We start from the raw sequence: 16688 nt of genomic DNA, 5'->3' as shown, positions 1-16688 counted from the left end.
CAGGAGACCAGCACAGGACTGGTCAACCAAGCAGCCAGCATGCTCGGGGCCCACCCAGCTTGTGCATCCTTCCCCAACACTGATACCCCAGTGCTCAGACGGACCCTGGACCAGGCCCTGCCCAGCATCCTGACTCTGGCCCTAGTCACAGGCATCTCCTACCCTCAGGCCTTGAGCATAGGGTATTTGGTCATGAGACAAGGTGTTGGTGCCAGGCCCTGCTCAGTCAGCTGTGATGCCAGCCCCCACCTGCCTTCCAGGTGAAGGACCAGGCACTCCGAGACTGTCTGATCAAGCACTCCATCATCATCCGTGGGGAGTTTGTCACCAGGCCCCTGAACATCGCCCAGGCTGCAGACCGGAGGGATGCCTTCGTCAAGGTACAGAGCTGTGGGAAAAGGGGCCCGCATGTCAATCTGTTGAGCATGGCTCCTTGCCTTGTGGGTGGACAGCAGGAAAGGGCAGAGATAGCTGGGCAAGTCCCAGCTCTGCCGGTCACCTGCCTGGTGACCATGGGCTGCCTAGTCTCTCCAGCGGGGTTTCTTACCTTAAAGTAGGGATGATCTCCTTGAGTAGGTCCATGAGGTCCAGTGTGCCTGCAGCCTTTCCAGGTGAACTGGAAAGGGGCAGCCTTCCTCTTGTACATCAAAGCCTGTGGGCTCTACCCCATATCTCTGCAGGGCATCTATGGGCGCCTCTTCCTGTGGATTCTCAAGAAAATCAACGCTGCAATTTTCACCCCACCTGCCCAGGACCCCAAAAACGTGCGAAGGACCATCGGCCTCCTGGACATATTTGGTTTTGAAAATTTCCAGAAAAATAGGTATGGAGATCAGTGCACCTGCTTTTGGAAAATGGAAGATAAGCTTAGCTCTTCTCTGAGCCAGCTGGAGGGTAGCCATTCCTCCCCCTCTGGGCTAGGAGCAGGACCTCTCACCTCCACTCACAGAAACCAGGGTGAGTCCCTCAGCAAGACTATGGCTTTCCTCAGTGAGGTGGTTCGTGTGCATCCCCTGGCATCCACAACATGTCTAGAAAAGGCCACATAACTAAAAGCATCCCTGAGAGTCATGCTAAAAGCACCTCAGCATTCATCACCCCTCTTGAGCCATCCACTCTCCTCAAGAACTGGAGTGAATCATCACATGTGGTTAGGGTGAAAATGGAAATCAGTAACACTGATGCAACTGCATCTAGGTGGGATATCCTACTAGGTAATGGGGTTTGTGGCCCATCACTGACTCTTCAGTTTGGCAGGGGTAAGGTGAGGCGGGACACTTCTGATCCAGTGTCCCAGTCTGGAGGCCGAAGAGCTGGAGGCAAGAGGCAGTTCAGAAAAGTAATTCCCAGCTGAGACTGTGATGAATGCTGGGGGTGGGGGTAGAGAGGGGTGGGGAGGGGAGCCAGGCAGTGGGGCCAGATGAGGACAGGTGTTGCTCTGGGGCGTTATCTGGGGGCCGGAGGACGAGGAAATGAGGACTAGGGACAAGCAAGCAGGAAGCGTCCCACAGGCGTGACCTAGCTTACCCAGGTGAGCCTGGTTCATTTAAAGGGATGGGCTGGATGGAGCCTAGAGTTGGTTCTGTTACCGAACTGAATTCAGGTCTGCTCACCCAAAGTGCAGCAAAGCCAATCTACTGACACTGGGCTATAGTGAAGGAAAACACGGTGTTTATTGCAGGGTCAGGCGAGGAGAACGGGCAGCTCATGCTCAAAACACAAACTCCTTGATGACTTTCAGGGAAAGTTTTTTAAAGGCAACTTTAGGGGTGAGGGTCATAGCATACGTGATCATCTTGTGGACTTTCTTCTGACTGGTTGGTGGTGAGGTAATGGGGTGATGTTTCAGGTAGCTTAATCATCAACCTTCTGGTTCCAACCAGTCTGGGGTCTATGTGCTTGTGGTCAGTGTGTAGTCACCATCCTCCACCTGGGCAGGGGTCTTAGTTTCTGTAGAAGAACTCAAAGATATGCATCACATTGTTATGTGTACCCCTTGAGGAAGAATTAAGACTCTGTTTTATCACTGCATTATTGTTTCTTGACTGCATTTCCTCACTTCCCTAATTAGTAACTGCTTGAGTCTGCTCTTTGGAACTCAGGGATGGCCTAGGAGACTAAAGCCTTTCTCCACAAACAAGAAACGGGGGACACAGAGGGGCTTTTGTACACAGGAGGGTCCCTCAGGGTCCTGCTTGGTTTCGGTTCCAAGTGGAGGCCTCTGGGCACTATCAGAGGAGCCAAGGGGCTGTCCTGACCTTGGCATGCCCCTGCCTGAGGCCCTATCTCCAGCTGAAGTCTGAGAAGGTCCCTTTGTTGCAGGAAGGGGAACCGCTTCCAGGGCCCGAGAGTGGGCCCTTGTCTAACACTTGGAAATGAATTGTCCAAGGAGACACATGTGCTGACAAAGCAAGAGACTTTATTGGGAAGAGGTGCCCGGGTGGAGAGCAGGAGGGCAAGGGAACCCAGGAGAACTGGTCTGCCACGTGGCTCGCAGGTTTTACAGTGATGGGGTTAGTTTCCGAGTTGTCTCTGGCCAATCACTCTGACTCAGGGTCCTTCCTGGTGGGGCGCACATCGCTCAGCTGAGATGGATTCCAGAGAGAAGGATTCTGGGAGGTTGGTAGGACATATGGACTTGTGTCTCCTCTCTCTTTTGACCTTTCCCAAATTCTTGTGGCTGGTGGTAGCTTGTTAGTTCCACGTTCCTTACCAGGACCTCCTGTTGTAAGATAACTCACGCAAGTGGTTACTATCGGGCCTGGCCAGGGCGGGCGGTTTTGGTCAGGGGTTTCCCTAACAACTTGGCCAGGATTGTCAAGATACAAGCCATTCCGAATGCAAGCACACGGGGGTGACAGCCTCCCAGGACCAGCTCTCTGCAGGCAGGCGGGATGGGGTAGGGCTGGCAGAACTCAGCCCAACGCAATGCAAGCTCTAAGTAAACTAAAAAGTGATTCTGATCATTGGTTTCTGGCCCTGAGAGGGACCGTTGAGCAGACCAAGCACACTTTTGGACCCTGTAGAGGTGGATGAGTAGTTGGTTGTAGGGGACCTTGCCATTGATGCAAGGACCCTCCGTGAAGGAGCCACGAGCCGGGTTTGCGACAGGGCTGCAGTCCGGGGGCCACGTGAAGGAGCAGGGCCGTGTCACTCGCAGCACCCAGGCACTGGCCCGACCAGGGTTCACCGAGCGCTCTTGTCGACTGAAAAAAAGTGCTCAACCTCAAAGTTGAGGGTCATGTTTTATTCAGTGGACGTTCTTAGGACTTGAAGCCCAGGAGACAGTATCTCAAGTAACTCTGAGAAAACTGCTCCGAGGAGGTGAGGGGGGTCCCGAGGCATATAACAGTTTTGCAACAAAGGGCAGGTAGTTGGAACATCAAAAGATTATTGTTAATTAAAGAAAATCAGGAGGGGTGGGATAGGGATGGTGGGAGGGAGACGCAAAAGGGAGGGGATATGGGAACATATGTATATGTATAACTGATTAAATTTGTTATAAAGCAAAAAAAAAATAAAAAATAAAAAAATAAAAAAATAAAAAGAAAATCAGACATCCCAAGTTAAGGCATTTAGCGCTTTTCTATGCATGGGAAGATGCAAGAGTCAGGGCTCACTGAAATCATTCCTTGGATAGGCACCTCAGCTCTCTGGGGCCAGTGTCCTGTGCTTTCTTATCCTGAGTCTCCTCAATCTGCACCGTTGGGGGTGACTGCAGTCTGATGACTGCTAGATGGTGGTCATTCCTTGTCTCCATCCTGAGTTCCCTCAGGGCTCATGGCTGTGACACCCTTTGTTTACTGATATGGCAGGCAGCATTCTTAGTCCACACTCTGCAGGCAGTGTGTTCACTCTCTTGGGTTAACAGACCTTGAACAACCAGTCCCGGGTACCATGCGGCTTTGCAGAAATGGGCAACCCATCCTGAAAAAGAAATGCCTAAGTGAGACCCAGAGGGTCAGAACAGAGCAGAACAAACAGGTCAGAGGAAGGAGGGGAGTGGGCTCACATGTGTGAAGAAGACTCAGAGTTAAGGAGGAGCGAGGTGCCTTCCCAGCACTGTGAGAAGTCCAGGGTGCCCCTCAGCCACTTCCTGGCAGAGACAGGCAGACTTTCTACTGTGTCACTGTCTGTCTGTATCCCAAAAACAATGGGTGCCCAGGTCCTCTAGGATTCGAAGCAGGGGGAGAGCAGGATCAGATCTTCTCCCTCTGGTGGCTGTGGAGAGTGATGGGTGGGAGGGGCGGTGAGGCTGGAGGCAGGGAGAGCCATGAGGACGCTGTTACTGTGCTCCAGGTGAGGAAGAAGTGTGGCCTGGATTAAGGTAGCAGCAGTGGCGGTGAAAAGAAGTAAACAGGTCTGTGCTGGAGGAAGCGTGGACCAGACTTTGGCAACTGATTGGAACTGGGGAGGAGGGAGAGAGGGGTGTCAGGCATGACGGGCTGGTTTCTGACCTGAGCTAGGGGCAGTAAGTGGTGGACCCTTTTCCCAAGGTTGGGAGGATTGGGGTGGGGGTAGGGAGTATGTCTGGGTGATGCAAAGGAGCCCAGCCAGAAGCTCATCTTAATACCAAGGCCACTTGCCCATGGATGCTCGGGTGGCTACAGGACACTTGGTCGCCCTGGGATTGTCTCCGTGTCAGGATAGGCAGGCCTGGCAGAGGACCGCAGGGGACCGGAAGGAACCAAAGGCAGGGGCTTGATGATACACAAGCCTCCTCATTTCTCTGACTCTGTTTGCTGTGGGGTGGAGGAGGTGATGGAGGTGGAGGTAGAAGAAGAGAGAGGCTGTGTGTCAGCGTGTGCATGTGTTTGGGGGTATGCAGCTGTGTGCCAGTGGCCGGCTGCGGTAGCAATGGAGCCAACCCTTCCCCGCCCGGGGTGGCCCTGTCCCCACAGCTTCGAGCAGCTCTGCATCAACCTGGCTAACGAGCACCTGCAGCAGCTTTTCGTGCAGCATGTGTTCACCATGGAGCAGGAGGAATACCGCACCGAGTGCATCGCCTGGGACTACATCCACTACAACGACAACCTGCCCACACTGGACCTGCTGGCCCTCAAGCCCTTGAGCATCATCTCCCTCCTGGACGAAGAGAGCCGCTTCCCACAGGTGCGCCCCTGGGCCCGCCGCCCCTCGGGTGGGGACCCCACACGTGGGAAACTCCAGGGCTGGTGCAACCTCTGCCGGGAGTTAGCAGACAAGCCCCAGCCTTCCAGCCTTCCTCTCCTTCAAGGCCTGCCCCCTGCAGGGAGGCACCTGACTCTACCCTCACTCCCACTCCCCAGCATGCATTATTTAGATTCAAGAACACACCCCAAGAGGGGGCTTGTTCAGCCTTGTGGGTCAAGGGCTGCAGAGGGTTCAAGACAAGGAAACACTTTCATTCTCACTTTGGGGGACTCTGCCTGTCCTTGGGGAGATGGATTCTCAAAGGTAGTCAGTAAGAGCTCTGATCTACAGGAGGGAGAGGCTCTGGTCCCTGGGCAGTTGTAGGAAAGGGGAGAGCAGGAGAGCTGGCGGTGAGGATCGGCAGACCCAGTCTCTACTCCCGCCTCTGTCCTCACTCACCGCAGCAAGCTGCCGCCACCTGGGCATCCGTTTGCTGTCTGTAGAAAGGCCCTCAGTGATTCTGAACCCAGTTGTTTTGCCCCCTTGAAGGAGCCCCTGAGACCTGGGGGTGTGCCAGCTGACCTCTCCGTCACTAGACTCTGGGACCTCAGCCCATAGGGTATCCATTCTTCCAGGGGACAGACACCACCTTGCTGCAAAAACTGAAGAATGTCCATGCCAACAACAAGGCCTTCCTGCAGCCCAAGAACATCCACGATGCCCGATTTGGCATCGCCCACTTTGCCGGCGATGTGTACTACCAGGCAGAAGGTGGGTGCAGCTCCTCTCCATAGCCCCTTCCTTCTAAATCCCGAGCCCTCCAGGGAGGCCAAGGGGACTAGGTCATTTTGCAGAACCAGCAATGGGACAGAGGGAATGGAATGGACCAGGCATGTTTGTTTGTGTTTTGTTTTGTGAGTAATAGTTCTATTGAGAGAGAATTCACATACCATAGAGTTCACCCATTTGAAGTCTACAACTCAACGGTTTTTAGTATATTCACAGAATTATGCAGCCGTTGCCACAATTTTTAAACTTTGCCATCACCCCAAAAGAAACTCCCATTAGCGGTCATTCCTCATTTCTCCCCAGCCCTAGGCAACCACTGATTTCTGTCTCTATGGTTTTGCCTGTTTTGGACATTTCACGTAAACGGAATTGTACACCATGTGGTCTTTGTGACTAGCTTCTTTCACTTGGCATAATGTTTTCATGGTTCTTCCACGTTGTAGCATGTGTCCGTACTTTGTTTCTTTAAATTACAATATTCCACCGTACGAATATGCCACACTTTGTTTATCCCTTCATCAATTGATGAATATTTCGGTTGTTTCCACTTTTTGGCTATTGTGAATAATGCTGCTATTAACACTCATGTCCAAAACTTTAAGTTTTCCTTTTTAAAAAAAAAATTTTATTTTTTGGCCACGCCCCACATCTTGCAGGATCCTCGAACCCAGGTCCTTGGCAGTGAAGGCACAGAGTCCTAACCACTGGGCTACCAGGGAATTCCCCACATACAAATTTTTATGTGGACATATGTTTTCACTTCTGGGGAGTATATACCTAGGAGAGGAATTGCTGGGTCTTATGGTAATCCTATTTAACTTTGACAGTAAGCACCAAACTGTTTTCCAAAGTGGCTGCACAATTTTACATTCCCATCAGCAATATATGAAGGTTCCAATTTCTCCAGCTGCTTATGAGCACATGCTAATTGTCTTCTTTTTTATTATAAGTACCTTAACAGATACAGAATGTGCAAATATTTTCTCCTGTTCTGTGGGATATCTTTTCACTCTCTTGGTAGTGAAAGTGTATATGCTGAGATAAGGTCAGGCATGGTTTTGATTGGAGAAATAAAGGCCTGGGGCGGTCAACCTGCTGATGTGCTTAGAAAAATGGGAAAGGTGACCAGAGAGTGCTGTGGTCAGGAAAACGAGGCAGATGGTCATAGTGTCACTGTGGGGCTCGTATGGAGAAATGAGGAGCTGCTCTGATCTGTTTAAATGGAAACTCGGAGTCAGGGATGCTCCAAGCACTTTTCAGGTGGAGGGACAAGGCAGCAGGAGGGGCTGATGTTTTGGGGGGTTTTTTGCAGTACGCGGGCCTCTCACTGTTGTGGCCTCTCCCGTTGCGGAGCACAGGCTCCAGACGCGCAGGCTCAGCGGCCATGGCTCACGGACCCAGCCGCTCCGCGGCGTGTGGGATCTTCCCGGACCGGGGCATGAACCCGCGTCCCCTGCATCGGCAGGTGGACTCTCAACCACTGCGCCACCAGGGAAGCCCCTGATGTTTTTACATAGAAGAGGGGCAGTGTGAGGAGGTCAGGGGATTATTTCTGTTGGAAGAATGAGGAGGTGAGGCTGCTCCTTTGTAGTTCCCACCAGATCCTGGCTTTGGGGCTCTTCTGAAAGGGAGCGACCAGAGCTAGTGAGACCCCAGAATCCCAGAATACAAAGACACTGAGCGCATCAACGTCCATGGGCTACTCAAGGCCAAGTTTTAGTTTTTGAAGTGACCTGAAACGTTCATGTATGCTAAGATTAAGGTAGCTTCTTTCTGAGTGCAAAATTTTATTCATGTTCTTTAAAGATGGGCCCGCTGGTTTTTCTTTTGGTGCCCTGCTGTGCTGACAACTTAAGCCCCATTTACTCTGTGTTTTGAGGGACTGAGCCCAGAGGTGCCTTGACCCTCCCCCGACTCTGAGAATACCCAGGGCTGGGAGGCTTTGCCTAAGCCTGGAGAGGCACAGGGTGCCACCAAGTGTCTGCCTGTCCCCACCTGCAGAAAGCAGCCTCCTGGCACACAGTTGGGAGAGGGGCTCAGGTGGCCTTGGAGCCTCGCCTAGGCTCTCGCCACTCCCAGCTTGGTGAGGGCCGCATGGCCCCAGCTCCCGGTCCAGTCCCCTCCTCTCACAGCACCTGCTGGCAGAGGGGGAACCAGGCTTCCTTCTTCCACCCTTGATGCAGCCTTCCTGCACCCCACACCAGGTTGTGTGGGTTTTTCTTTTTTTGGTGTGCATACAATTCAGTTATAGTTTTGTTAAATTAACTGTTAAATGGCAGAGATACACAGATGAGCTTTATAGTATTTTGGGGATTTTTTGTTTGTTTTCTTTTGTTTGTTTTTTTTTATAAATTTACTTATTTGTGGCCGTGTTGGGTCTTCGTTGCTGCAAGCGGGCTTTCTCTAGTTGCGGCGAGCGGGGGCTACTCTTTGTTGCGGTGCGCGGGCTTCTCATTGCCGTGGCTTCTCTTGTTGCAGAGCATGGGCTCTCCGTGCACAGTCTTCAGTAGTTGTGGAGCACCGGCTCAGCAGTGTGGCGCACGGGCTTAGTTGCTCCGCCGCATTTGGGATCTTCCCAGCCCAGGGCTTGAACCCGTGTCCCCTGCATTGGCAGGTGGATTCTTAACCACTGCGCCACCAGGGAAGTCCCTGGTCTCCTCTTCTTATACGACACCAGTCAGACTGGATTAGGGCCCACTCTAACAGCCTCATTTTATCTTAATTATCTCTTTAAAGGCCCTTCTCTCCATATATAGTCACATTCTGAGGTACTAGAGGTTAGGGCTTCAACATGGATTTTTGGGGGCAAACAGCTCAGCCCATACATTGCCCTCCCTGATTTCTGGAGGCTCAGTCCTTAGGCTGGAGGGCCCCCTGGCCCTAGAAAGTCCTTCCAAGGCCCCAGAGCAGGGCTGATAGGGGGCCCTGGGGTTCCCAGGCCCTCAGGGTCTCCTTAGTGAGTGACAGACATGCTTCATTCTTAAACCTACTCTGTCCAAGCACACACATATGCTCACACGCATGTGCACACAATGCCTATGGGCACACATTCATTTCCAAGACCGGTGCAGTTTAAACTTATGATGAAGAGGGAAATACGTCTCAGGACCTCATAATCAGCAAGTCATGCCCCACGCCATCCTTGAAGCCAGGAAGCCAAATGGTGTTTAATTTCTTTCGTTTCCCCGTTTTGGGCTTCCAGTAAGAGCAAAGCAGCTACTGCCCCCACGCTGGTTCCGCAGGGGCGTTTTGAAGTGGGCGCTCCTGCACAGACCGGCCAGCTGGGAAGGGTGGGCCTCCAGGTGGGAGTGCCCAGGTCTTCCCCTCCAGACTGCAAGCTGCCTGGACGTGACCAGGTTGCCAGATTTTCAGGGATTATGAGGGGTGGGGAGGTTTCCGTACTTTCTCCTTTTCCTTCTCTTCTTCTTTTGGCTCCTTTATGTAAACACGCAGTTGCCTCGATCATACTTGTCCAGGGTCCCCAGAAATTCAGAGCCCTGATGAGAGCCTGCAGGCACTGCCCTGGGGGAGGTCTAAACTGCACATGGAACGGACACTCCGTCTGCCAGTGGGTTCCTGGGTGTATGTGGCAGTGACAGCGGTGGCTGGGATCGCTGGGATGTTGAGGGGCATGGACTCGCTCCTGCCGTGGTCCACCCGGGGAGCCGTGGCTGGCGGAGCAGATGGGAAGTCCTCAGGCCACCCCTGAGCCAAGTGACAGGGCGGAAGGGAGCCCCAAGGAGGGCCTCTCACCCCACTTGTGGGACAGGAGAGCCTCCTGGAGTAGACGACGCTTGAGCTGGTCTGAAGCACAAACCAGAGTTGGCCTGGGTGGGATGGGAGGGAAGAGGGCCCCAGAGAGCTCGTGGAGGCTGCAGGCGCCCCTGGAGGAGATGAAACCCCCTGGGGTGGGACGCAGGGCCTGGCGGAGAGATGAGGTCTCTCTGGGGTGGGGTGCAAGGCCCAGGGGAGAGAGGAGGAGGAAGGCAGGCAATGGCAGCAGAGGAAAGGTACAGAGGGGTGACGGGTGATGTGCCCTCTCAGGAAGGTCCCTGAGGGCAGGGGGGCCAGGCAGGCAGGGAGGGGCGGGAGGCGGGCAGGGTAATCAGGCGGAAGGACCGGCGGCGGCTCGGATGGGGGCTAGTGCGGGCCGCGGGATGTGGCCGTGACCGTGACAGCGCCCGGCGCCGGTCCCCGGTGAGGGAGGCAGGCCTGGAGGGGTGGCCTGCGGGACTCCTGTCGCACCGCGCCCGCCCCTCGCCGGAGTCAGCAGCGGTGGCCGAGCTGGGTGGGGGACTCTGCTTCCCTGCAGGCTTCCTGGAGAAGAATCGGGACGTGCTGAGCAAGGACATCCTCGCCCTGGTCCACTCCTCCGAGAACGAGTTCCTGCGGGAGATATTCGGGCTGGAGTCCTCGGAGCGCAAGCTGGGCCGAGGGACCACCGTCCGGGTGAAGGCGGGCAGCCAACTCTTCAAGGTGGGCTCGGTGGCCCTGCCCAGCTGGGGGCCTGGGTTCTCGTGTCGGGAATTCTCAGGCGGGGGGCAGAGGTGACTGAAAACGGGGAGAAGGGCTTCAGGGGCAGCGGGCGGGGCCGGGGCGGGGGAACGGACTCCGCCTGCTTCCCAGTGAGTGGTGGACTCTAGACGGCCCACCTGCTTTGGCTTATCATGTTTCTTTCTATATCGGCCTCTGTGTGTGTGTTGTGTGGTGTGTGTGTTGTCTGGTGTGTGTGTGTGGTGCGTGTGTGTGGTATGTGGTGCGTGTGTGTGTGGTGTGTGTGTGGTATGTGGTATGTGGTTTGTGTGTGTCTGTGTGGTGTGTGTGGTGTGTGTGGCGTGTGGGGGAGTATGTGGTATGTGTGTGTGGTGTGTGGTGTGTGTGGTGTGTGTGGTATGTGGTGTGTGTGTGTGGTATGTGGTGTGTGTGTGTGTGTGTGTGGTATGTGGCGTGTGTGTGTGGTGTGTGGTGTGTGTGTGTGGTATGTGGTGTGTGTGTGGTATGTGGTGTGTGTGTGGTGTGTGTGTGTGTGGTGTGTGTGTGTGGTGTGTGGTGTGTGTGGTGTGTGTGGTATGTGGTGTGTGTGTGTGGTATGTGGTGTGTGTGTGTGGTGTGTGGTGTGTGTGGTGTGTGTGGTATGTGGTGTGTGTGTGTGGTATGTGGTGTGTGTGTGTGTGTGTGTGTGGTATGTGGCGTGTGTGTGTGGTGTGTGGTGTGTGTGTGTGGTATGTGGTGTGTGTGTGGTGTGTGGTGTGTGTGGTGTGTGTGTGTGGTGTGTGGTGTGTGTGGTGTGTGTGGTATGTGGTGTGTGTGTGGTATGTGGTGTGTGTGTGTTGTGTGTGGTATGTGGTGTGTGTGTGTGTGTGGTATGGGGTGTGTGTGTGGTATGTGGTGTGTGTGTGTGTGTGTGGTATGTGGTGTGTGTGTGGTATGTGGTGTGTGTGTGTGTGTGTGTGTGTGTGTGGTATGTGGTGTGTGTGTGTGGTATGTGGTGTGTGTGGTATGTGGTGTGTGTGTGGTATGTGGTGTGTGTGTGGTGTGTGGTGTGTGTGTGTGTGTGTGGTATGTGGTGTGTGTGTGTGGTATGTGGTGTGTGTGGTGTGTGTGGTATGTGGTGTGTGTGTGGTATGTGGTGTATGTGTGTGTGTATGTGGTATGTGGTGTGTGTGTGGTATGTGGTGTGTGTGTGTGTGTGTGGTGTGGCGGCAGCGGCACTGAGGCTCCTGGCCAGGGAGGTGGGCAGCAGAGAGCCCAGGTGCTCCTCCGAGCGGCCTAGGACGTCCCAGCAGGGTGCAGGTCTGCACACCCCCAGCAGCCATGCCTTCACCCCTTAACAGTGACTGTTCCAGAAAAGCCCTGTGAGTCACCTGACGAGGAGCTCCCCGACCCCCAGGCAGGGAGATGAGGCCGGCTCAGGGGCTCAGGAACTGTGGGTGCAGCAGAGGACACCCCCTGTCCCCCACCCCATGCCACACAGTCAGCTCTGGCCACACTGAGGTGCCCTTGACCTCTCATCATCCCCACCCCCACCTCTACTCCTGAGGCTTTAGCGCCCAGGGCCCACAGCAAGGCCACGTGCAGAGCCAGCCCAGGGGGCACCAAGGAGCCGCGAGGCTGTGCAGGAATTGCCCAGGTCTGGAACCAGGCGGAGCCGGGCCAGACCCTCTGCATTCACGGAGCCAGCCTGGACGTCACAGCTGAGGCCTGCTCCTGGCCCTGTGGGGACACCAGAGCATGTCCCACAGGTTTCAGGGAACAGAATGACAGTGGAGGGAAATGCACATTATTTTATAAACCAGGACAACAGGAAAATGCTGCCCATCGTCATTAGGCCTGCCAGCAATTGCATCCTGCTTTCAGAGGCGCTAAACAGTGAACTCGTATCTCCAGACTGACGCAATTTGGCCGTACATACATTTGCTCAAGAACATTCGACCTTGGAAAGGTTTGATCAAGGAGCATTGTCCAAGGCCAGCATTGCACAAAAACACACACTACTCTTGTCCCGGGGCTTGGGCTCTTGTTTTCTCTTGCATCCATCATTTTAATACATGTATTTTAAAACTGTGTACATTTACTATAATGCTTACAATGTACAGTATAAAACAGTCAAAAAGAGCATATAAAACCGATACAAAAACTGAAAAAGTAGAATGGTGAGGTAAAACAGTTGGGAGTTCTAACATTCGCCCCTCACCCTGGTGCATCATCTTGTGCGCCCCACTTGGGGGGCCCCACCCCTAGACAGGAGGCTTGCCCTGTCTTGCTTGGCTCTGGGTCCCAAGTGTCTAGCTGGGCACCTGCACACATAGGCACTTGGGGAACCTGTGCTAGGTGAATGAATGAGCGACTGGACGAATGTAGCCGTGCCCACCTGCGGAGCCTCGGCAGAAGCCCCCACTGTACCATGGGTCAGCTGTGTCCCAGGCCAAGCTCCCCAGCCCCCCACTTGTGCCCTGTGCTTTTGCCTGCAGTCTGCAGACTCCAGCAAGCGGCCCTCCACCTTAGCGGGCCAGTTCAAGCAGTCCCTGGACCAGCTGATGAAAATCCTGACCAACTGCCAGCCCTACTTCATCCGCTGCATCAAACCCAATGAGTACAAGAAGCCACTGGTAATGCGGGGAGGGAGAGGGCCTCTACTGGATGAGTCTGATGGCATCTGGGGTCATGTCAGTCCCTGCACGAGTGTCTGGGCAGCTTTAGAGCTATCTGCCCCCATTTTACAGATGGGGGTACTGAGGCCAGGTGACCAGTCTAGGCCATTCGAAGGTCTGTGACCTTCAGGGCTTTGGATCACCCGGACCTCAACTGTCTCAGCCCTGCCATTCGCCTGCCATTGGCCAGGTGTGTTGCTTCTCTGAGCCTCAGTTTTCTCTTCTGTAAATTCAGGATCTACCTGCAGGAGGCAGCAAGGATTGCACATGACGTTTTTGCCACATCTGCATAAGTAAACCACACTCCATAAGGGGCAGCAACCAATACTGTGATTTTAGAGACTGACACCAACTGCTGGTCGCCGAGACCTGAGGCCATGCAGCCCTTGGAAGGCGGCTTTATCTGCTTATGTGTGGGGCGGGCTGGGAGCCTGCTGCCTGCCCAGCCCCTGACCCGTGGGCTTGGGAATCCCACCCAGACACTGCAAATACAGGATTCCAGAAACTGGGAGATGCCATCTGAGAGGAGATAACATGATTAAAAAAAAAAACTTAGAAAAGAAATAATATTACATTAAATGAAGTGCCTTTTTGAAAAGTATAAAATCATATGAAATTCAGGCTGGCCCAGGAGATCCAAAGTGTGTCTTCCTTAAAGGCACAATGCACAGATGTGAGAGAGTAACTGTGCTGCCAGAGGTCCTCCACCCACGCCCACAGGTGGGGGCCTGAGGATCATTCTCAGGTCTTGTGGGTGCCCCTGGCTGAGACATTTCTGGGAGTTGGTAGCTGCTGTGTGGGCATAGGGGAACCCAGGCTGAGGGGCCAGGAAGGCTCAAGGTGGGAACCCTGACTCAGCCACTCAGGAGCATGGCCCTGAGCCTCAGGCAGCTTGTCTTTAAGTTGAAGCTAAGTACCGCACCAGGTAGGGCTGTTGTAAAGATTAAAGGAAAAGCACCAGGTCCACCGGAAATAATAAATGGGAGCTAAGGAGTTGCCCGAAACTAACTACTGTGCGGCCCTTGATGCCACAGGCAGTAGCCTCTGTGGCCCTCCGTGTTTCCAGGTGCTGGTGGGCTTGCCAGATTGGAGGGCTTGCCCCTAGTCCCCAGACACTCCTGGTTGGAGGTGGAGGGGGGCTCTCGAGGGTCCCAGGCATGCAGAGTCTTGGGGCCATGGCTGAGACCCCATACCCCTGTGCAAAGCATCGTGGCCAAGTTCCTCTCCAAATACCCATCTCTGGAGGATGGAGAGACTAAGATGACTAGAATATTTTCTGACTCAAAGTAGGAAAGGTACTTATTCCTTCCACTAGAGTGTGAGAGGCACGATAGAGCTCCAGCCAGAAGGACTGCAGGGGCACCGGTCACCCCAACACAGGCAAGGCCAGAAGGAAGCCGTGTTCTCTGGCATCGTTTGGGGGCACTTCAAAAAATTTTAAACGTGGCATATGCAAAAACACTTTGATGTTCTTCATACTTTGCATATTCTGAAAATGCGGGAAGCATTTGGTGTTCTTGTGGATGTCCCAATTCGTATGTTATCGACTTTTTATCTCCTTGGAAAACACTTCCAGGGCTTTGCAGCGACTTCAACCAAATATCTCCCTTCAAAACAGAACGTTCATGAAACCAAGCGTTTGCTTGGTTCTCCTGAGGGATGGTGGCAGGGAGGTCGGGGAGGGGGCGGCCCACACCATCAGCCCCTCTCCTCCGCGCCCGCAGCTCTTCAACCGGGAGCTGTGCATCTGGCAGCTGCGCTACTCAGGCATGATGGAGACGGTGTACATCCGCAAGTCCGGATTCCCCATCCGCTACTCGTTCGAGGAGTTCTCGCAGAGGTTCCGCGTCCTGCTGCCGAGCGCCGTGCGCACGGAGGTGTGCGTCCCCGCAGCCCAGCCCACGGGCCCCGCCCGAGAGGCGGTGTGCGCATCTGCAGAACCCAGCCGCCTCTGGGCGCCCCCACGGCCCCCGTTCCAAGCGGGCTGCCCGCCTGATGCCCAGGGCCCCTCCCTGGACTCCAAGCTTTGAAATGACCCCCGTTCCTGCTTCCTTTCTCTGGATGAGGCTAGCGGCTGAATATGTTCCTTCTAGGAGCATCCGCAGTTAAAAGCAAACACTCTCTTTTACGTGGCAGAATGTCCCAGAGATAAGTGGCCAGGGTGCAGGACACTTCCTGCTTCCTAGCCTTCCCCGAACACTCAGCCATCCTGAAGTTTGGGCTGCCCGTGTCCAACGGCCACACTGAGGCCCCAGGCCCTGCAAGGTGTGGTGGCCTCGTGGTCCCCGGGGCCCCACCCTTGATCCAGGGTGCCCAGTGCCTGTGCCCTGGCCCAGGAGCCCCTGACGGCGACCCCCGTGGGAACAGAAGGACCCCGCTCCCTAGGAAGCCCCCGAGGAGGGACCTTAGGCTCCGGCGTGACTCCACAGAGCCACTCCTGTTTCTCTTTGGCAGCTTCGGGGCAAGTTTCGCCAGATGAGCCTGCGCATCGCCGAAGGCTGGCTGGGCACAGACAAAAACTGGAAAGTGGGAAAGACCAAAATTTTCCTGAAGGTGAGACCCTGAACGTGCTGGTGCTCAGCCTCCTGAAGCCTGTGTGGCTGGTCTGGTGCCCGTGGGCGCCTGCGCCGCCACGCTAGGGGGGAAGGGAGGCGGGGCGTCACGGGGAGAGCCCGGCCCGAGAAAGCCCGGGGGCTTCTCAGAGGAGGGCATTTAGGGCAAGGCCTGAGAAAAAGGAGGGGCTGCCTCCAAGCCACCGCGGGAGAGCAAGAAGGAGCTGAGGGAGGTCTCCCAGTGTCCCGGAGAACAGCTCTTCAGGCCCGGGGCCACAGTCTGCAGTCAGACCTGGGGAAGCCCCGCCCCTGCCTCCCTGGAGAGGCGGGGCTTCAGGCAGGAGGCAGTGTGCCCCCTCCCCCCATGACAGGTCCTTGGCCGGCCAGCGCAAGCAGCACCATCTCCCACCTCCCATCTCCCTCTCCATCAACTCACAGGGAGGCTCAAGGTCACGCAGAGGCAGCCTCCCGTCCTTGAGGCTGGCCTTCGGGCCCTCCAGGATTGTGAACCGGGTCAGAGAGCCACAGGGAGAGAACCTCCGTGTCTCCTAGCCTCACACGCCTTGGGCAGGTCAGCAGGGCGAGAAAGAGAAGATCAGGGCTAGAATCAGGGCTCTGCCAGCCCGCCTCGCCCCCCACCTCGTCCCCACTGCCCTTCCTGAGGCCTCCACTCTCTCCTCTTCCCCCGTAGAGCCTGCCCAAACGTCCTTGTCTGTCCTCCCAGCCCCAGCTCTCCAGTGGGTCTGCCCGTCTGTCCATGCGTTAGTCAGGTCTGCCTGTGCTGGGACTGTGGGGCTTGACAGGAAGGAAGAAGCGGAGGGGCTTCAGACTCCACTGGGGAGGTGAGGCTGGCAGAGGGAAGAGGTCTGGGGAGTCCCAGGGCCGCTGCCCAGGAGGGTGTGGTATGGAGAGTGGGGTCAGCGCGGGTGGCTGTCCAAGGAGGGGAGGAGAGTGCCCGCCCCTCCATCCCTCCCCCTCCCTGGCTGCTCCATGAGGCCACAGTCGGGGGTCTAGTCCATCTCTGTGTCCCCAGGGCCCACCCAGGCACATGAAGAGACCCAGTGCTTGCTTGATGCAAGACTGA

The 16688-nt window shown here is 55.2% G+C and overlaps 1 protein-coding gene across 1 annotated transcript in view; it reads left to right on the top strand.

The window, feature by feature from the left end:
• MYO7B (myosin VIIB) overlaps positions 1–16688 on the top strand; it is a 91832-nt gene that overhangs the window by 43507 nt on the left and 31637 nt on the right. The window contains exons 11-18 of the mRNA XM_082630160.1: positions 261–380; positions 681–823; positions 4902–5112; positions 5748–5883; positions 10214–10377; positions 12873–13010; positions 14777–14929; positions 15507–15605. Of these exons, the coding sequence (XP_082486286.1) occupies positions 261–380; positions 681–823; positions 4902–5112; positions 5748–5883; positions 10214–10377; positions 12873–13010; positions 14777–14929; positions 15507–15605 (1164 nt within the window). The remainder of the gene's footprint in view (positions 1–260; positions 381–680; positions 824–4901; positions 5113–5747; positions 5884–10213; positions 10378–12872; positions 13011–14776; positions 14930–15506; positions 15606–16688) is intronic.

The sequence above is a fragment of the Mesoplodon mirus genome, assembly GCF_964341445.2.
Source record: "Mesoplodon mirus genome assembly, chromosome: 8".
Classification (NCBI taxonomy): Eukaryota; Metazoa; Chordata; class Mammalia; order Artiodactyla; family Ziphiidae; genus Mesoplodon; species Mesoplodon mirus.
This window is presented reverse-complemented; position numbering and strand designations above follow the sequence as displayed.